Raw genomic sequence first — 22,066 nt, forward strand, 5'->3', positions numbered from 1 at the left:
TCATCAGCAAACTTGCTGAGGGTGGCCACTATCCACTCATCAAGGTCATTGATGAAGATGTTGAACAAGACTGGACCCAGCACAGACCCCTGGGGGACACCACTGGTTACAGGTCTCCAGCCAGACTCTGCACCACCAATGACGACCCTCTGCACTCTGCCAGTCAGCCAGTTCTCAACCCACCTCACTGTCCACTCGTCTATCCCACACTTCCTCACCTTTGTTATAAGGATGTCATGGGAGACAGTATCAAACGCCTTTCTAAAATCAAGGTAGACTACATCTACCGCTCTTCCCCCATCCACCCAGCATGTGACAGCATCATAGAAGGCCACCAGGTTGGTCGAGCACGACCTCCCCTCGGTGAACTCATGCTGACTACTCCTGATAACCTCCTTTTCTCCCAGTTGTCTGGAGATGGTATCCAGCACAAGCTGTTCCATCACCTTTCCAGGGACGGAGGTGAGGCTGACAGGCCTGTAATTACCCAGATCTTCCTTCTTGCCCTTTTTGAAGACCGGAATGACATTGGCTATCCTCCAGTCTTCAGGGACCTCCTCTATTATCCAAGACCTCTCAAAAATGATGGAGAGCGGTTCGGCAATGACCTCCGCCAGCTCCCTCAGCACACGTGGATGCACCCCATCAGGTCCCATGGACTTGTGGACCTTAGTACTGCCTAGGCGCTCACGCACGTCCTCTTTCCTGACTAAAGGGAAGTCTCCCATTCCCCAGACCCTCTCACTAACCTCCAGGGTGTGGGAAACCTGAGGGATAGCCTTTTCACTGAAGACAGAAGTAAAGAAGGCATTCAGTATCTCTGCCTTCTCAGCATCCCCCCGTTACCAGAACCCCCCCCTCACTTAGTAAGGGGCCCACATTCTCTCTAGTTTTCCTTTTGCTGTTAACATACTTGAAGAAGCCTTTTTTATTATCCTTTATCACTTTAGCCAGATTCAATTCCAGACGGGCTTTAGCCTTCCTCATTGCATCCCTGCAGGCCCTGCAGGGATCTATATCTGTATCTGTAGTATCTATATCTGTATCTGTATCTGTAGTATCTATACATGCTCTTAAATTCATACAGGGGGCACCTGCATTTACCTGGAGATAAATATAATTCCATTGCTTTTCTCTTAAAAATGTGTGCTTTAAAATAAATCTGTCACAACGTACCTTAGACAAAACTACAGTTCTACAGATCAAATTCCACTCATTTTTCTCATACGAGCCTCAATGCATCTTCCATATGTTTATCTGAATTCAACAGGACAGCTTGAATGAGAGAATCAGTGTAGGCTGAGAAGTCTGCTAGTGGTGTGAAGACCCAAGGGACATCACAACTGAGTTGTGAGATGATTTCATGCCTCATGTTTCATAGGTTTGTCAGAAAGTGAAATTCTACCAACGGTGAACAGTAGCACATAACTTGATGAAATCTGGCAAGTACTTAACAGAAGATGAAAACAAGGAGCGCGACTGAATACTAGCAAGAAAACCAAAGACTCTAGTAAAACAAACAAAAAAAACAACGGCAAGAGCATATTATAAAGCAGAAGATTTTCTGCATTAGGAATACAAAACTGGGAACTGATCTAAAACAGGCTGGAGCTTGTGCAGAAAATCTAATGCTGTACTGAGAAAATTACAGGATGATATGGGTAGGAAGGGACCTCCAGAGATCTCTGGTCCATCCACTTGCTCAAAGTAGGCTCAGCTCAAACAGCTTGCCCAGGAAGGACCTTGTGTCACCAAGTTTTGCATATCCACAGTGTCTCTCTAGGCAACATTATCTATACCATTTTTTCACTCTTCCATGAAATCATCCATCTGCTTCTGATTATTTACCTGTGTTTTCATTGCCAATGACCAAAAAGCACCTACTAAAAAAAAGTTCAGGTTAATCAGCTACCAATGGTTTATAAATTTGCATCACCTACTTTCAAGGGAATTTTACATTTTATATGGAATGTTTAGCTTCACTAGTTCTGTTCACTTTAGAGTTTAAATTAAAAATACTGTAGCATTTTGCAGACTAGAAAAGATTAATTACTCAAGAAAATCACCTGTAATTGTATTTGGCACAGAATCACATTCATAAAAATTGCACTTTAAATTGGACGAGTAAACAATGTCACCATCTAGCAGTGACAGGCAAAAGACACGCCATTAATTAGTGCTGCTGTCATCTGAAAGTTGAAAATTGCGCTTGTATCAGGCAACAAAAGATGTGAGATGATGAAGTTTGCCTGCCAGAGACGCAGTAAAATATTTTAGAGGACATGACACTGGTGAGTATCATCTGATACCACACTGCACTGTAATTATTGCAAAGGAGCAATCAGAACAGAAAGGGCAGTACTTAGGTAAAATAGAATGTTCAACACAAGACCTTTTCTCTGAGAAAGTGGCATAGCCTACAACTTATTTAACTGCAGAATCTCATCAAAATAAGAGACATTGAGAAAGTATCGAAAATACATTCGATGTTACATTTCACTGCATGCAAATGATGTTCACAAAGTACCAACACCACAGAAATTCAAACCCTTCTCTTTCAGCAACTTCTAGGAACTGGAGCAGTGGTAAGTTAATTTAGTCTGCTCATCATTAAACGTTGGGATATGAATCGCTCATGAGAAAGAAGAAAATTTTGAAATAGGCATTGAGAAAGGCAGAGCGAATTTTCAAACGGGATGAAAAAGCAGCTCTTTTGGCATCCTCTTTTGGCTATCCTAAAGGCAGCTCAGATTACCGAACTTAAACATCAGCACACACATTTACACGATATTTTGCATTCTGTGAACAAAGCTGCAGGTCAGCTGATGAGCATCAGACACGGAGGCACCTTTGGGCAGAAAGGGCATCGCCTGTGCCTGTGCAGTACAGCAAGGAAGGAATAGCAGCCTGAGGGGAGGCTTCTGCTGCATCAGTGGGCTGACTGTGGCCAGAAAGAAGTGGTCTGGCCCCTGGCACCATCCCCTTCTCTTATCCATCTAACTCCGTCTTTCCCTGACTTTGCAAATGAAAGGCCTTCCTACTTCAAAATTACAATGAGAGAGCAGGTCCTGATAGCAGCTCCTAGTTTTTATACTATTTCATTAAAAAACAACAACAACAACAACAACAAAAACAAAAAAAAAAACAGAAGTAGCTAAAGCCAGCTTAAAAGACGAAATAAACAAGAAAACCTCAACAAAACCCCTAAACAAACTAAAAGCGGTTTAAAAGACAAAATAAACAAGAAAATCACAACGACCCCACCCTTCCCCCCAACACACAAATCAACTAACTAAGATTCTGGAAGAGAATCAAGTAATAAATGACTACAAAAAGACTGAAAGTGGGAGTGTTTCATCTTTTTACTTCATCTACTAATGAGGTATGATACAGAAAAAAAAAATGCAGAAAACACAAAGTGTTTGTTAGCAGACTTTATGTGAAAAGACACGAAGGGTTTATACTCTGAATCAGAAGGAACGCGATGTAATGGAGCTTTAGCAGAAGATGATGCGGGAGGCTCTTTATCTTTCCAAGCACAGAGCGCTGCCTGCCCTGCCAGCCACACACCGCACAGACTGTGACGCTCCTGCTGCTGACAGCCGGGCAAGACTCCAGTCCGGCTCGCACACAAATCTGCACCAGGTTTGAAAAATCACTCGGACCTGCTGAAGTAAAACCTTAACAAGAACAACTGCCTTCCAAATCAAAGTCTGCTGGGAGCGGGCTGCTGAGGGCCACGGGCAACGATGGGCTGTGGTGGGCTCGGTGCTGCTGGTAGCACCTTAGTGCTGGAGATAAGGAGAAAGCTGTGAGGATCAGCACCAGCCTTTTGGAGAAGAGACAACTTGTCAGAGGATGTCCTATCAGGATGAACATGGCTCATTCAAGAATTAACTCTCTATTCGTCTTCTACCTCAGTTTTTTGCTGCTCCTCCACTTAAAAAGTAAGATTGGTTCTTTTTCTTATTGTTCTGACGTGTCCTCTGGGTAGACTGGAAGACGTGTGCTTCCAGCAGGAAGCTTCTGTTGTCAGAAGGCTTTAAACATTTGATGGAGATGCCAAAAAGATTTGGTTCTAGGAAACTAAGTTGCATAAATTCGCTGTGCATTGGCTTTCCTGATCTTCATACTAATATTTTGTCCTAAAAGAAGAATGAAGGCATTTTTTTTAATTTTGTTTCACATATTGAAAGCATAGCAGTAAAATGTTCTGATAAAATTCTAACTATGAAGTCTGCATTTTGATACCATTCATCCAGTATACTTGAACTTAGCTGTTTTAAATACATAATATTTTACTAAATCTGTACAAGTTATGTATTTTAGTAGTACGCATTACTTTATGATATAGATGTTGACTTTTTGATTAAAACTCCAAAGGAATCACTTGTTAAACAGCTAATATATTTGAGAGAGTATGAAAACTCAACTACTTTTAATAGAGAAAACATTTGTGGCAAACTTCCACAAAAAGAGAAGCATGCAAAGTGCTGGGAATGGCAGTGGGTTTCCTTGGCAATTTTCTCAGAGGGCTGAGAGATCTTGGCTAAATCAAGGAGGCTAAGTGGCCTCAGCTGGTGTATGTTTAAACATGCTCTTAAACATGCTTAAAATGAAGACAGGCGGGATGCGTGTCTGTCTGAGGAGGCTGTTTGATTTGTGTATGCTGAATGTGAATTGCAATAAGACAAAGCTTTGAGCAGCTGCCATTAAACAAGAAGACTTGGCATTAGTGTACAGTGTTGTGTAATCTGGGTCACCTTCTGTTGCTGCATCACTCAAATTGTTACTTGGACAGTTTACAGCCTGAGCTAAATTAGAGGATGAAAAGCAAACAGATGCAGTTAGATCAACAGGCACTGAAAAAATACCTACTTTAAAATGTAGTAAAAATGACATATGAGATGTCACAGAAAAATGGCTTTATTCTTGCACTTTTCTTTAGAGATATACTAAAGCCAAAATGTTCTGAGTTATCTCACAAGAGGATATTTTCTGGGAAAGAGAGAATAGATCCCACACTAATAAATAGCAATTTTAAAAATCAGTCTACTGTAAGATGAACAACTGGAAAGTCTGAAACAAATTCTGCTGCCTAATTACAAAGAAGTATCAGGAATGGTAATAATTAAATTTCATTTATACACGAGGCATGGAATTTTGAACAAAATAAATGCCATGGGAAAGAAGGTAACAAATTAGATGTTTATAAAATTGAAAAGGTCGCATTGAAAACATCACACATAAAGAAAACATTGCTAGGATGTAAACAAGAAAAAAGCCCCCCAGGAACCAGTAAACAAAAAATGGTAATTACAGGTCTTGGCATTGGTTGAGCTTTGCTTAACACAGGATGTCAAAGGAAAGAAAGTAATGATATGTTGTATTACACCTTTTCCTTAACACAGGAGCTGGCTGGGTGACATTTCAGAGGTGGCATGAGTTTTTTCTCTGGTATATGGCCATATGGCCAGTCTCCAGCTACAGGCTTTTCACTCTTGAGGACTCACTTTTCCCTAGGTACACTCGTGCCTGTTACAAACTGATGTGATACAACTTGATATACCAGCACAGGGCAGCTACAGCAGCAGCTAGAATCAAGCTCAGGAGCATCTGTATCTGTGCAGTGCACGTAATCACCTTGATGGGTATTCTCTCTCAAGAGTCTGTATGTCACTTGAAAGTGCTGAGTTTCTGCTAACAAAAATTTAATTGGGAACAGGCCAAAGATGTCTATGCAGAAGAATTGATTGTTATTACTTACTTATTTAGAAAATATTATTTGAAAAGCTGAGAAAGGCTGAGAAAGATGTGAAGCAGAACAGAGATGTTTTTATGATGTGTATAAGCATCATATAAACTGTTATTTTTTAGATTTTTTTTTTTTTTGCAAGTCAGTTGACTGGACTAGTTTTTCCCTGAAGTATTCTAATCACAGGTCCATCTTAAAGTCTCTCATCATTATCTATTTTAAATGAATCGGGAAATAAATAGCATTTAGAAGGCAAGACAATCTAAAACATTTTTTTATAGGTTTATAACATTTCTTCCTTCTCATCCACACTCCTGAAATGAAAAATGGTACACAGAAATGAAGTGTCCCATGCAGATAGAATACTACAGGGTGATCGGTCATTCCATAACAGTTGCAATGAAATTAAAGCATTTTGCAGGAAAGCTCTTACATTAAACCAAAATATTCTAAGTAATATAGCAAAAATATAATAGGTTGAACTAAAGAAATTCAAACAAATTGTCCAATCTTATCAAATTATGTTCTCTCTTATTTGTGGAATAGTTCATGTGTACCCAGGTATATATTATGAGAAAATATTCTTTAATTTCTGTACAATATTAAGCATTAAATAGACTATAAGCTTTTATTAGAGACTTCTGGTTGCAAATAATGCTCCTATAAAGCTGAAGGCATTATATAACAGCCCAGTCACACATGGTTCCTTTTGAAACCACAAGTTGTGTAAAAATATCTTACATTTATGTGACACAACATCAAACTGTATAGTGACAGGATTTCAACCTGGAAATCAGTCTTCCAACAAACAATACAGTTTTTTTTCTTTAATTCTAATTATCTAAAATGCTTTTAGAAAGGCCGCTCATTTAGTCTCCCAGAGCCCCAGCATGATGCTGTCAGGTGCAACAAATATGAGTTCTCAGAAATACTTGTGCTTGACAAAACAGAATTTTGCAGGGATGGAACTAAAGTCATCTGGTTCCAAACCCATTCCTCCAAGTGACGTTATCAAAAAGGGAAAGTACTATGTCCTAAGAAATACATTAAGAAGAAAGTTTCAGGTGTTACTTGTTCTTGTTTTATTATAGAAGAGCTTTGAAGTATGTATAGTAAAACCCAAGACTGAATTCACATCTGGATGTAGGTTTTTATCATACTGACTTGTCCCAGGTACCCCCAACAGATAAGTGAACACAGCTGATTAAAAGATGTGAGCAGTAAACTGCCTTGTTGCAAAACCTTTATTAGAGAGAGACACTGGCCTGCTTGTCTCTTAAGAACAGTGTGACAATCATAACTGTGCTAGTGTTTCAAATGAAATGTTAGACATAAACCCAATGGTGTCTGAAAGCAGTAATTCCTCCTCCTGTTTTAACTATACATGTATTAAAACATTTGACATTTAATTGTGATGCAGAATTACATCCTAAATATCAACCCACTTTCTAAGGTATCACTGTAAGATTCCCATTTGCTGGGGTGTTAAAGAAAATGGGTTCTGGCCACCTTAAAGTTTATCTTGTTAGTTTCTTGGAAGTGAATTTACACCAGATACAATTCCTGCTGCCTGATGCATCAGAGAATTGATTTAATTTTGCCTCTTTTTTTCAGCTGCTATTTGTATCCACTTTTGACAATCAATAAATCAGATTTATGAAAGAAGGAAGTAATGGTCAACTTCTGTATTTAAGGAAGGAAGCAGTGGTCAAGTCCTAGAGAACACCACAATGCTGACTTATCTCTAATAAGGTTGTTTAAAGGATCTTATAGAGGAGAACCCAACTTCCTGGAAGTTAAGGTTCTCAAGCATCTCTTACTTTAGTTGGTACATTGATTAGCGCAATGCCTGGAAAGACTTTACTTTCAGGTGATGTCTAAAATGGCCATTGTGAAGTACTTTCCCATTCCCTTAGCGTGAGAATGGTGCTACAGCCCTATAAATTCATTTGTGCCTTGTTCCCATGGTTCTGAGTACTGTTGTACTGGATGTAAGCCTTCAATACATGTTCATAATTTTTCCCCAAAATGTTAATAAATTAGGAATGGAATTTCATCTGAGATTAATGTGAACAAAACATCCAAGCTTTCTCTGCAGTACTTTTCTGCTCCTCTGAGATGCTGGCACTATGCAATTTTTCCCCATGGACAAGACCTTTTGGTTTCCTGCAATTATTTCCATTACTCACTAAACTTCCAATTGATGCTTAATTACCATGTTAGGAATAAAACTTTTCATATAGAGAGATTTGTGGTTTTGCTCATACCCCTAGTCCCTCCTGCACGATCAGTGATGCAAGTAGCTTTCCAATGGAGTATTGTTAAGATGCAGTCAATGCATTCATAGCAGATGCTGTACTTCTGCAGGTCCTCATTATTGCACTGAGGAGTTTTGCACCAGGGCCACAGCCTCTAATGTCTGAGCACCAGGAGCACTACAGCTTTCCCTCTGTTTTAGCTGCTGTACATTGTTCCCATATTGTATAAAAAAATGAAATCTTATTTAGAGGCCTGCTAGCATCCTAAATGAGATTAATGCCCTATCATTTTTAAACAAGGAAGTAACTTCTTCAACCTTGTTCCACTTGCATAAACATGACATTAAAAACATCCCAACCACGCTCACTTTTGAGCCTTTTAATTCCAGTTCTTACAAGCATCCTTAAGGCTAGATCTGCCATTTCAACTATAGAGCAGCTTCCAAGTTGAGCTGCCTGTGACCGATCTACTAGGGAAGACATTGATGGGAAAGAAAAGAGCTTGGGCAAAAGGGTGTGTGGCACTTGTGCTCAGCTAGCTGCACAGACTCCACAGCTGATCTTGAAACACTGATATAGCATCACTTTACAGGAGAAACGTGCCAGGCACTTCAAGCGCCATATGAACAGAAGACATAAGCAATGTTTTAATATGCACATAAACTGTTCAAAAGGTCCGCCCAGCCAATCTTACAGCTACAGCTAGTAAGCCACAGGAGCACTGGCATGGGGATTTGGTGACATTTGGTTCCCAGTTTTGTTGTTGTTGTTGTTTGTTTGTTTTGTTTTTTCTTTTTTGTTTTATAATTTGGAAAGTTCAATAAGGATGGAGATTCAGATTAGATGTTGGGTAAGTTTTTCACAGAGAGGGTGGTGAGGCCCTGGCACATGCTGCTGTGGTTGACCCATCCCTGGAGGTACCAAGGCCAGGTTGGATGAGGCTCTGGGCAGCCTGATTTGATGGCTGTCAACAACCCCTCAGCTAGGGGTTTGTAACTAGGTGATCTTTGAAGTCCCTTCCAACCCAAGCTGTTCTGTAATTCATTCTACAGATGGCCCAGGTGTTGTTTTATTGTTTCCTTAAAAAAAGAAGGAAAAAAAGCTGTCCTTAAGAGGTGTAGGGGTCTCTAGACCCAAAGCTACCATAGACACATGAGGACAGATCTGTGCTGCAGACTGAGAAGTCAGTCAGACTCTTCCAGTTCTGCACTGGGGCAGGTTTTAGCCGTGGCCAGAGCACAGCTGCCCTCAGAGAGCTTAAACAGCATGGCTCTGCTGGCATCTCTTATCTCACTTGGAGCAAGAGTGAGCCAACATCAGTCTTAAGGCATTTGATTTTCTAAAATTTATTAGCTTTATTAGTTAATTTTGGGATTAAAGTGCATGTTTCTGGTATAGATGGATTGCTTCTTTCCTGCCTATTACCTTGCCTCAGTTACGGAACTGAGAGACAGGAATCTGCAGTCATTAACTTCTGTTAGATTTTGGAACTTTTCCGCATCTGTAGTGACAGTATTTCTTTAAGGTACTGCAAAACTGAATTGTTTGAACAGTCTTTGTGGCCACATCAAATACTTTCCTACTGAAAAGCTGTATGAAAAGGCAAATATATTACCACTACGTGGTAACAGGAAAATGACATGCAAGACAGGGTGAGCAATCAGTGCACCCTTCAGTACTGACTACATCCAGCTTTGTAAGAAAGAAAAGCAATTAGGGAAATGCTGAAGAGGGACAGCAGAAGTAGGGAGACATTTAGAAAGATGTCACCTATAAGAAAGGGTCATAGCAAGAGAAGCCTGGCAGAGGGTGTGATTACAGTGTTTCCTACACCAAAGAGAATAGCAATCAACATCCATCGGCTGCTGCCACGACCTTCCGAAGGGCAGGCGCTCTGCAGCCATAGATTCCACAAGCAGTGGCGAGATTGCAGCGAACTTCTCCAATTGCAGGATAATCAAATCTCCATATCAGAGCTTTTTGATGAATAGATTAGATAAATATCTGCCAGAGATTGTTCAGACTGCTGATTAAAGCTGATGTGACACAGACGGGGCAGTCAGCACCAACTCGGGTGTCTACAGGAACCCAATGCACTAGAGCCCCAGGACATGCAAGCCATGCCATGGCCAGGCCCAGCTGGGCACAGCTCCTGGGCAGGGTGAGCAGATGGCACTGCACAGAGGATTAGTGCTGATCCAAGCAGGGGCAGCCCTGCGCCAGCCTTGCTCGGTGCACGGTCTACAACATCACTGCTGAAATTTCAGTAAGGAAATATTTCACTCCCAGCCTTTGAGATAGCAAGCATCTACTCTTAATTTTCTGGTATTTAAACTGGCACTTCAAATATCAAAGGCACTCATTTCTATGGGGGTAGATAGCCTCGGTGCTAGAAACCATACACTGTGACTTCCAGATTTTTGAATCAAATGATTTATCCTTTTACTTGCAGTTTAAGGATACTGAATAAATTCACAATACAATGCAAGGAAAGACTAATAAATAGATTACCAATAGAACAATTTCTGTGGCAAAAAGCCTATAGAGGAATAGAAAACTGACTGCCTCTGAACCTTAATTTTGCAGCCAGCTCCTTATTCCTTATATATTGAATACATGATTCAAGATCAGAACCTACTGCAGGAATACTCCTAGGAAACTCAAATAACATTTCCTGACATGCAATAATAAATAATCATTCTGGAATTCTTCACTATAATGTTTCATTTGAGAAAAGCTTGATTTTTAGACAATAAACTCATTTTTTTTAAAACTGAAGTTTGGAAAAAAACCAAACAAATATATCAGCTACCAAGCAATACACATTAGTCTGTTCTCCTAGACCCTGGATACACAGCATATTCCATCCAATAATACAACTGAGAAACAGCAGTCTAAGTGCCTTTCATCCTACTACAGGAGGTTGTGGCCAGGGACCTCTCAAGAATATTTCTTTTTGTTTTCTTTATAATTCACATCTCAGTATTACAAAAAAAAAAAAAAAGATTTTGGTTGCCTCAATCTCCAAGCAACCCTAATTATTCCTTTTACTCTTTGTGGTGTTCAGAAGAGAAAGAAAGGCTCTGATATTAACATTGCTTTCTACAGAAAGCCTTTAAATGTAATTGACTCATCTGGAGTCACAGAGGGTAGGCAGCAAACAGACAAGGTATGGATATTATTTTCTAGATTGATATTACAGATTAATCTGTTGGTGTTAGAGACCAGCATGTTTCACCAATTAGTTCCCACTGTACTTTCCTGTTGTTTTTCAGCCATTTACGGTGTGATAATACGTGAAAGTCAAAGTCCAGCAAACAGCAAAACACTCAGATAAACCTTTTCCCAACGAGACTCTTCTGTTTACTTCATATTGATTATATTTTGTTCACCCATAAAATGGGTCAGCAGAAACCGCCCCAGCCCTTTGACAAAGATGCCAAGTGACAAGGTGCTCTGCGGGCAGCCTGGCAGGCGGTGACGCACCACGCAGCTGCCACTGCAGCTCCACGGGGCTCCTGGGGGCCGAGGCAGCACACTGTCCTCTCCAGGCATCAACAAAGCAAGTCTGCAACGGTGGCTGCTGCAACTTCAGGGTTAGGGAGCCTGAAATCTCATCAACGGGGACAGAAAGCAAAATATTTCTAGGGCTAAATATTTCTGTGGGTAGAAAAGGGGCATGGGATGCTAACCCGCTGTGTGTGACATCCCTGCTCCAGCAGACAAGGCTCAGAGGCAGTGCCCAGGCAGGGCTCTTGCCTGGTACAGCCTTTGTTGGGAAATGCTGTACTGGAATAATTGTGGCCTGGATGGATGCTTATGGGAGAAGTCCTTGTTTTTTTTTCCACTGCTCTTGCTTGGCTGCCCAAGGCTCAGAATACTAGGATCCTATTCCCTTAACCTTTCCTGGAGTAACAGAGACAGACAAAGCATCTTCAATTGCATTACTCAGGAAGTCAGAAAACAGGATGCGTTCCTTTAAAGTGTTCTCAATCACAGTGATTGAGAGCAAGACTGTGGGAAGCACACTAACTGGCATAGCCCAGCCTAAGGACTTGGCTAGTGACAGGATGGCTTGAAATTCCCCTTACTTCATTTCTCAGAGGTATTGCTGTGTTTTCTCTGTTGTGGGAATGCCAAAACTGCTCTCTAAAGTAGTTAAGCTCAGAGCAGCTCTGATTCACATCCAGGCTGCCCAGGGAGCTATAGGAGTAGATGAAAGGCAGTGTATATTGCTCACACTGTCCTTGACAGCTTCCCATTCTCCCTTGTTGACAGTCCTAGCAGGGATAGTACAGAGCACTTCATTAGCTCTTCCTTCCACATGGAAGCCCCAGAATTTGATTGTGACGTGAAAACTTTGAAAACAACAATTTGACAGAGAGTCAAGGCAAGGATGGAGAAAGCTAGACAGCCATCAGCCTGTAAGGATCCAATAACTGCAAGTTAAGTAACCTCCACTGATGAACTAATCACAGCACGGAATCCAGAAGTCCCATTATAAAAGTCTGCCCTTGAGAAGACATCTGTATGCAGCAGTACCCTAAAATATATTTTGCTAAGCTTTGTCACAATTTGTAGGGACAACTGTAGCAGTGCTTTTGCTATGGCTGGCCATACATGAACCTGAACTGAACATAGTCAAGTGCCCACAATGCAGAAGAAAAGAGAGCAGGGCCTGTTATCAGCAGCAAGTCTGCAGAACTATGCATGTAATTCTCTTGATGGGATAAAGAAGTATAGAAGAGCTGAGGATTACATGCATAGTGTTGAATATGGTCCACGTGAGATGCAATTCAATTGCAATGGACAAGTCTATAGGCCATGGGGCTCACAGTTCCCTTAGAGTCAGCTGACTCCCATAATTTCAAGAAGGGCAAAAACACTGGAGATGTCTGATATAATGTACAGCAGTGCAAACTGTAGATGTTCTTCTCCAGCAGCCCTTTGCCTTCCTTGGGTAGCTGTGGTGCAGAGAAATGATGCACCAAGCCAGAGAATGACATCAATGTATCTGAGATTACATCAGAGATATTGAGTGGGAAGATGCATGTGGCTCCTGTAGGCTCTGTCCCTACAAAACAGTACAACCTACAAAACAGTAATTAAAATGAAGTTGAAATTAAAGCTCCATGTTGTTTCTATCCTAAAATATTGGAAAATATAAGAAATGTGTTGGTGGGAACAATAATCCCAAAACTGTTTGCTCACTACCTGTGTAGTTATTTGGAACAGTATATCCCATGAGAGCTGAAAGAAAATAGGTGCCTCTACAATGCAACTGCAAAAAGAAAGTACCTGGCCCACATTTTGCAAGAAATACCATTTCAGACTTTCCAGCTAAACACATCCCTTCTCTCAATTAAACACTGCTGACATTTGTATTTCTTTATTCACTACTAATGGTATTGAACATTTTGTGTGCCTCAGTCTGTGTAAAAACACCCTCTGCTTGATGTAACTATCTGTACTGTTCTCTCTTAAGTATGTCTTAAATGTCTGATTCAATTTAGTCTAACTTCTACGCACTCTGGAGCACGTGGACAAGTGCAAGAAGAGTAAGATGCCTAAAATAAATTGCTATTTCTGTATTCAATTGGCTGTTTCTAAAGAACACTGAATTTCCCAAAGAAAAAGTAGACATCCCAGACCTTCTGCCTTTGTCCATGATAGTGAAGAAACAGATGTGTTTAGGGGGAAGTCTTGAATAGGATTAAACATAAGAAAGGATTGGCTCTAAACACCTTTGAGGAATCTGGATAGAAGTCTTTTCATCAGGCTGACGTAGTGATCCAACAAGCAATGGAAAGAAGGAAGAGGTCGTAAGTCTACGCATGTAGCAGAATTAGACCAAATGAATCATTACAGTCTGCTAGCCATATAAGATCCTTCAGATATTGCACTTTGTCTGAGGAAATGCCTAATGACATTCACACGGGCACTTTCTGTTCTTGAAGACCTCCGCAAGCATTCTTGCTGCCCAGTGACCTGTGAAAATGTCTGACAGTGGACCTGCTGTATCCCCAATCTTCATCCCTGCCTCCCAGTCATCTTACTCCAGTAAGAGTTGCATATGTTTTTAGTACTTCTCATATTCCACGTACAGCATCCAACAGAGCTGATTACAGTTCTGATTATTCTAGCTTAACTTTAAAAGCTTCCTAGCTTCAGTGGGTGCTGCTGTGCTGTCCAGTAGGGCCAGCATGGCTCTGCTTTACAGCACCAGGGATTTGTGGCTGCTGTCAAGAATGGTTTCATTTCAAGCTGACTGAGAACGATGTTCTTTGAGATACCTGAGATCATAAACAGCACTACATTATTTAATCTTCACTAAGGCTTAACTGGCTTGTTCATTGAGCTTCAATGTTCATTGTATCTCAGCTCTTAAATCTAACTTTGAGGGAAAAAACATCACTACTACTAAAATCAAGAGGACACTGTTATTGCAGTTCACATGAATTTCTGTATAACATGCACAGCAACCAGTTGGAAACATGTTTGCATCCTGAGTTGCATCATTTCTTCTTTGGGTTTGTATAGAAACAAGCTGTTCTAGCGGAAACCCACAGGACAACTTGCCAGTGCTATTTAATTGTGCCTCATTGAGACTTGTGTTGTCATCTTTACTACAGGCAGAAGAACTCTTTCCTTACTTTTATTAACTACAAACATCCAGGCAACAGAGTGACAGATTCTCCTGTCTTCTTTTAGCCCTGCACATCTTTTATACTGTGTCTCTGAATCAGGCTAAGGAATGCTAGTTCCTCATGGATGACTGCATCTTTTCTGCAATCACTCACAAGCACCAGTACTTCCATTAACCACAGGCATGAGGTTACGCATGCTTACTGTAAGTCTGGCTTCCGAAAAGTAAGGGATTTTTAAAGAAATCATTACAGAAAGTGCATGCTGAGCTTTCTGCTCTAGTTGATACTTCTTTGAGCAAGTGGGTTGAACCAGATGACCTCCAAAAGCCCCCTCCAATCTCATCTGTTCCATGGGAAATATTCTCAGTTTATCTGAGCCTGTTACTAAAGTACTTGTATGGCAGTCATTTATGGGACTACATCAGAAAACGTGTCCAACCAATTCTGGAATGACAATCACCATTCAGTAATTAAGAGATTATTAGAGCTTGTAGGAAGCCAGTTAGTGACAGAAAGATTGAGAGATGGAAAATAAGATGGGAAAAGAAGACTTCATAGTATATTTCAGATCCCAACTTTGAAGAAAAAAAAAAAGTGCAAGAAAAATCAGTTACTAGCTTCATATAAACATCTCAGATCTCCACTGTGCTACTGATCTAATATAGATTTGGTGACAATACCTCTTCAGATCCACTGGAAAAGAGTAGGAATACAAATGTACACCTGAAACAAATCCCCACAGTCAGAAACATACCCTGACATCAAGGCTGGCACAGTTGAGACAGGGGAAGTGCAGAACAGAGCAATGACTGTTCAGCTGCCCCAGGAACATCTGCAAAACTTGCCACTTGCCTTTGAAAAAAGTCTAGCATTCTTCAGATCTTAACCTTGATGAGAGGTCCAGTGAGTCAGTCTTTCATAGTGCAGTCATGCCCTATTCCAGCTATTACATGCCTCATTTCTGTTAATCTTCTCTAATTAGTTCTGCTTCTCAAGTGAAATCTTGGAATCTTAATGTTTTCCTGTGCTAATAGCAAGGGCTTTGCTTTCATGTTCAAGGTTGGACTGCCATTTCACCCTGTAAAACTCATTTGTTCTCCCAGCACTTGCAGTTGTACACTGAGTTTTAGCTTAGACTCTCTCAAAGAATTTTCCTGACTTTCAAGTTATTGACGTTGTGAACATGCCAAAAGCCAACACGTTCATGAGAGGGCAGAAGAATAGGTTCCTTTCCTCTCCTTGCAAATGTGCTGAATTTTATTTTTTCCCAAAAAAGCACCTTCAGCCTTCTCCTCATGAAGGGTTTCATGTGTTTTACAAAGCATAAGCAGATTGAGTGCCACAGCATGTAAACTGGCAGCATCTCAATTTTAGGGATGGAAAAGCTGAGTTGCAGAAGGGCAAGGCAAATACGTCTCCTGCAGTGGGACAGCTGAGTACAGTCTCCCTGTTCCATGCTCTACTAATGTAGACCTTACATTTTTCACTTCATGTTATACACACATATGCCTATACAGACAGAGGAAGGAAGACACACTTTTCCAGATTTGTAAGGAGCCTGAGACATCCATAGCAAATATATATGAAATGATTATTTATTCATTCTTAGATTTAATACAGGCAAACCTAGAGTAGATTTTCAGTTGCTAACTGCAAGGACTTCCTTTGTACGTCACTTTATTTCATAACTTTCAGCCTTCTTCTACAAAGGGATCAACACACTCTCTGTAGTCACTAACATGCCATCCTATAGTCTTTGCTCTGGGAGGATTAGATGCAGCAATTTCTAGAGGAACATGATGGCTGAGGTGTGAGCACTGGCAGGAGAAGGCATCTGAGCCTTAGGCAAGAAAAGCTCTTCTCCAGCTGTTGTTCAGTTCAAGATAGCAGATGATTTTCAGGTTAAAGAAACTTGCATGGGCAAGGGAGAAAAGGCAACCTTCTGCAACGTAACTTAGAGTAAAAGCAGAGTCAACAGCTTACTTAGAGTGTTGCTTCTGCTGCTATAGTAAAATTTGTAATTCATCTCAATAAAGTCATACAAGGTTGATGCTTACAGATTTAAAGCTGTTACACATAGCAAATAGACAATACAGGAATAGCACGACATTAAAACAGAAAGTTTTTCCATGACTATTCTCAGTTATTTCACAGGATACAAGTAAAAAAAAAAATATATGTAACTGTTCAACCTCTTTTCTTGAAATAAAATAATAACATGTATGTGAACGTGCTATTTAGGAAGTAGGAAGTACCAAGCATTTTCACCTTTAAATAGTTCACTCCTAACTCTTATATCTGAAGACAACACCCAAAATATTTTGAAGGGTTTGTAGCACATTATTCCCTGTAAGCTACTTAGGAGTTGTTTTTATTTTCTAAATTCCTTCAGTGGGATTTATAAAGACATTAAGAAATTACTAAAAGGCCTTTTTTTCTCCTCAGAACAGAAATGAGATAAAGCACAGCACACACACACATAAATTCAGAGGCTCACTGTGAGATCAGTGCTCAATTTGGAAACTGCTCTGAAGGTGAATAGCACCTCGGCCTGATAGTCTTTTGGAATTTCTGTTCTCTGGCTTCTGATGAAGTGTGCTTGTTACAAATTAATGCAGCACATACTTATATCAGAATGGCATCCTATTGATAGGGTATTAGGAACTGGAATGTTGTCATAGGAGAGAAGACATGGGATAAGAACTAGGCAGGAAAGGCATCCTTACAAACTGTTTTTTTCAGTCTAACTGCAAGTTGTCAACCAGACACATTCATAGTGCAATAATCTAGAGAGCTCCACTTGCTTTTGCTCATGGTGGCAATGGTTTTATCACCTAAACATTTTCACTGTGGAGCACTGACAGTGCTTTCCCCCCTTCAAAGCATCACCTGTATATATTTGCCTTGACACTGTCTTTACATCATCTTGATATTGTTCTGACACTTAAAAAACTCAATCACTGTAGCCAGCTGCCAAGACAAAGCAGAGAAGCATTAAAAGGATTGTTAAAGAACTGTGAAGAACAGCAGTTTAGAGAAAACAAGACTGCTTTTTCAAATTCATATTCCAACTACGTTTTAGTAAAAGCTGCTTTCTAAAAACCTCAGCCAAGGCTGGCAAAAAACAGCTCAAAGAGTGATGGACTCTGCAGCTGAAGTTCAGGTGTTCCAGTGACAGCCCTCTCAGTGCTGAGAGCTCAGGTCCTTTGAGTAGCACTGCCTAGCAAGCACAGAGTGTTGAGCACTGCAAGATGTTGACATGAGGATCTCCCCAGAAACTAATTTGCAGCCTTTTTTTTGGGACAGTTAGGAAAGAAAGGGGACAGAAGAAAAGAGCCTGGAGCATTATTGCCCTTTGCTACAAATAAAGCAGAAACATACATTGTTATTTCACAACTTATAGAAGCAGCCTAGAAAGAAAGCAACACCTAGCATTGATCTAACAAATGCTGAATATTGTGGTAGCAGGATAACAACGTGCATGGAGTTAGGTTCAGTAAGTGTTACATGCTGAATAATCTGGGAGAGGAGAAGAAAAGCAATCTCTGCTTTTACTGAAACTACATGCAAATAAAAGAGAAAAAAATATTGAAGAGCAGGCATACAAGCCCTCCAGTGTCTCAGCAACCAACGTATCAGCATCTTTTGTACTCACAGATAAAGCCCTCAAAGCACACAGAAGGCAATGCTTAACCTACACACCTTAAAAAAAAATAATAATAATAATAATAAAAATTGTCACTATAGCAACTCCAAATGCAGAGAACATTGACTGACTTCTGCCAGCTCACTCCAGAACCACGCCACAGACAGGTCAGCCACCACAGGCATGTGCAAAACACCAGTGCTCCTGCAGTTGAGCTTCAGAGCAATTTGTGAACTGCTTCAGAGGTAGTAGGGATATGCTTGAGGTACTTGTGATGGACTCTGCAGCTGAAGTTCAGCTGTTCCAGTGACAGCCCTCTCAGTGCTGAGAGCTCAGGTCCACATCTGAATTTGATAAATAAAGCTTTGCATTTCAGCTATTTGACAAAATAACTACTGATATGAAGGGGAATTCTGATCACTAGGAATCACATTATTTCCCTCTTAAAAAATCTCTGCACATGTGCAAATTTGATACTAATCCAAAGTCTTCATTCTTAGAAGAACAACACCTAGTAACATAAATGTCACTTTATAAATCGATGTTATACTTGCACACATTCCGTTTGAACCTTACCTGAAAAGTGTAGTGAAAGCATATCCAAGGCAAAGCAAAGCAGAGCTCAGCTTGTCAATGGGGCAGTCTGCATCACTCTGCAGGTGACGCGCTACGCTTCCTTGTGCTCAACGAAGGACAGAGCTCTCTATGTTCTGTTCCTTTATTGCATCTTGCATTCTCACCTTAAGGTAACAACGGAGGGAAAGCAGTCTGAAGCATCACTGCTGCAGAGCCCCGGGCCTTTACCAGAGAAGCACTGTGCTAGTCAGCCCAGGTGAACCAGAAGCAGCCATGTGTAGAGAATAGCACTACAACCCCTGGGACAGCAATACTGGCAGCTAGACACTGACTTCTTACAGAGCACTGGTGCTTTACCAAAGCCTCCCAATCTGCAGGACTAGCCTGACGATGGATACCTAAATGATCTGATACAGGCTTAGGCTCCAAAGCTAGAAGAAAGCTCAGCTTCCACCTCATTAGCTCCCTAAGGAACCAAGGAGGAGCAAAGGACTGAAGGTGCTAATTTGTAATCTGCTGACTGCCCTACAGCTGTCTCTGTATAACCTCCCCACCAGGAACCTGCCCTACCTTGCTTAGGAACTAAGCTTTCTGTTTCTCAAATGTAATTCATAATTGCTGTACATGGAAAATATAGCAACTAGTGCATCAAACTATAGCAGGAATATTTAATGTTGCAGGATAAAGGAAATGTTAATACAGGGTACTTGCAACAGAATTTATAGAAATATACCTCTTCCAGACAACAAATATAATTTCTGTTGATAATAGATGATAGAAACAAATCAACACATGTACTTACAGTCATCCCATGCTAAGAGTAAAGTAGGCATGCACCTCTACAAGCCGATGTTCATAAGTCTGTGCTCATCTGCCACACCTGTCAGCAATTTTTTGGCAATTTGCATATGTTCAAACACAGCGAGTAAAGCACAGGTCAGACAAAAACAGGGCAGAGGCAAACTTAGTCTAAATAGTTATTAGCAAGAACAATATGCTTCCGTTTATCCAGAGGTAAAATTCAGCCTGAAATGCAGTTATTCACTTAGTTAAGTGAACAAGATGACTTAACTAAGCATGATACATTTACAATTAAGAAATAATTAAAGAATTAAGAAATAAGAAATATAGCACAAAGGAGACAGCTCCGCACAAAGACAACCACTTTTGAACTATATGATCCATAGTCTATATGGATGGTGATGGTCCAACTGCCCTGGCAAGCTGAAGGATAAACACTTTAGTGCTTCCTTCCTATGCTGCTATGCTTATGAACTCCCTTGATTACTAATGGAAAGATATTTGTTACAGAAGGCTACCATGGTCCAATTAATATTAAATTGTCTTGAAAAGACACCACAGTTGACCCTCTAATTAATATATTTTATTCATTTTAAATGAGACACTATTTTAGGAGCTCAATAACAGTGCCTTTTTCTGTTCAAGGCTATCCATAATTAATAATCTCTTTGACCAAAGGAAATGAATCCTAAGAGAAAATGGCTTTTGAGAATTCCCAGGTGCCAAGTACTGAGAATTACTTTCCAATCTGTTCTGCAGCCTCTCAGCACAGTACGCTGTATGGTGCCCTTTGGGATCATAAAGCAAGGCCTGTCATGGAGCTCTCTGCCAAAAGTGCTCTCAGTGAGAGCAGATATCCAGTCACTAAATATTTATCACAATTATTGCCATCAAATCTGTCATGGTTTTTTTTCTGGGCAGCTCTTTTATTCTAAAACACACCACCACATTAGGTTTGTTTAAACAATTTGCCTTTTAGTGATATTCCTCCAATACGAGGGGCTTACTGTGGGATCTCCCCACAGAAGGCTCCTGGGCATGCCCTGGCATTGATTAATCTTCCGTTTTTCCTTACCTTGACAATGCAGCATCTTGCAAAGGTTTCAGAGAAAGACATCCCTAATTGCTGGGAGGATTTTCAATTCCTACCCTTGCTACTGCTCTGGCTCACGCTCCTTCTGTGCATGTAAACTCTGAGCCCCTGCAGTCAGATTTCCAGCAGGGAGAGTAAGCTTGGGGCCCAGCAGGCAACAAGTGGCAGAAAACATCTATATCTGCACTGTCTGTTATCCTGTAGGAGTCAAGGCAGGAGAACTGTCCTCTTAGTAGCGTATCTGAAGCAGTGTGACACACAGCCATGAACTTTGAGAACATCAGGTGACTCAGCCAGGCAGGCAAGTGCTACTGCATAGAAACAAGCCAGAGCTGATGAGAGCAGAGGCCCTGACTGGCCTGGCAGTGGCACAAGCTCAGTGCACTTCGCTGTGAACACCACGACACAGAGCAGACATCACGCTCTGCTCTGAAGTGAAAGGAAGAATAATGAACTGACAAATAGCCATGTGATAAAACCAGCTCTTTATCTGTGTGGGGTAGTAGATGTCAACCAGAGACTTCAGTCTAGTAAGAATCCTAATTTTCCTGGCAGCCTCCAAAGTCTCATGCATCTCTCTCTGCAGGAGAGCAGTTCCTGTTCTTCCTCAACCACAGTATGAGTTTTATTTAATTTATATCATTCATTTTTTTAATTTAGTGTGTTCACATTGCCTTGCTATCAGGTTCTACTAAGACCTGGTTCTCAAGGAAGAGCCTGGCCAGAACTCTCTAGGACTGTAGTATGAACAAGAGAGGGTGGTAGCTTTTAGAGAAAGCTGGAACAACAGCTCTACAGACTACACAGTGTGTTGGGGGTCCCTGTACAGTTTTACCCTTAATCAGCAAACAGTTCTTGAAACCAGAGAGGAAACCATGGTAGTCTACACAGCTAAACTAACCTGAACTTTCATTTCATGTAGCTCCCAGTCTTTTTAAGATCTGTTTCTGAACCTACTCTGGAATTGAAATATTCGTTCCTCATGTAAACCAAATCCTTCCTCTGTTACAAGTCAGAAGACTTTCAGGATGCCACAACATATCTGTACGGTGGAGCTTCATCTCTATGTGAAACTGTAGCATTCTCACTCACTGGAAGCCTCCTTCTACCATCCTTCTGTTGGGTCTGTGACTGAGTTTTACCTGTGAGAGGTCAATGAGGGCAACTGGTGCAGATGATGACCACATTGTTGTCCTTCACCAATCTCAGTGTTGTGGCTTTGGTTCCACCAGTTGCAGCCCTCAGCACCAGAGCTCTGCAGAAGCAGAGCAGGTGGAGCCTCTGGTTGCA

At 40.9% G+C, this 22,066-nt stretch overlaps 1 protein-coding gene across 1 annotated transcript in view; it reads left to right on the top strand.

Annotated features, from left to right (window-relative positions):
• Nucleotides 1–22,066, top strand: part of LOC100542177 (crumbs cell polarity complex component 1) — a 111,062-nt gene that overhangs the window by 81,656 nt on the left and 7,340 nt on the right. The window contains exon 10 of the mRNA XM_031554960.1: nt 3,782–3,947. Coding sequence (XP_031410820.1) covers nt 3,782–3,947 — 166 coding nt within the window. The remainder of the gene's footprint in view (nt 1–3,781; nt 3,948–22,066) is intronic.

Source organism: Meleagris gallopavo, chromosome 10, assembly GCF_000146605.3.
Source record: "Meleagris gallopavo isolate NT-WF06-2002-E0010 breed Aviagen turkey brand Nicholas breeding stock chromosome 10, Turkey_5.1, whole genome shotgun sequence".
NCBI lineage: Eukaryota > Metazoa > Chordata > Aves > Galliformes > Phasianidae > Meleagris > Meleagris gallopavo.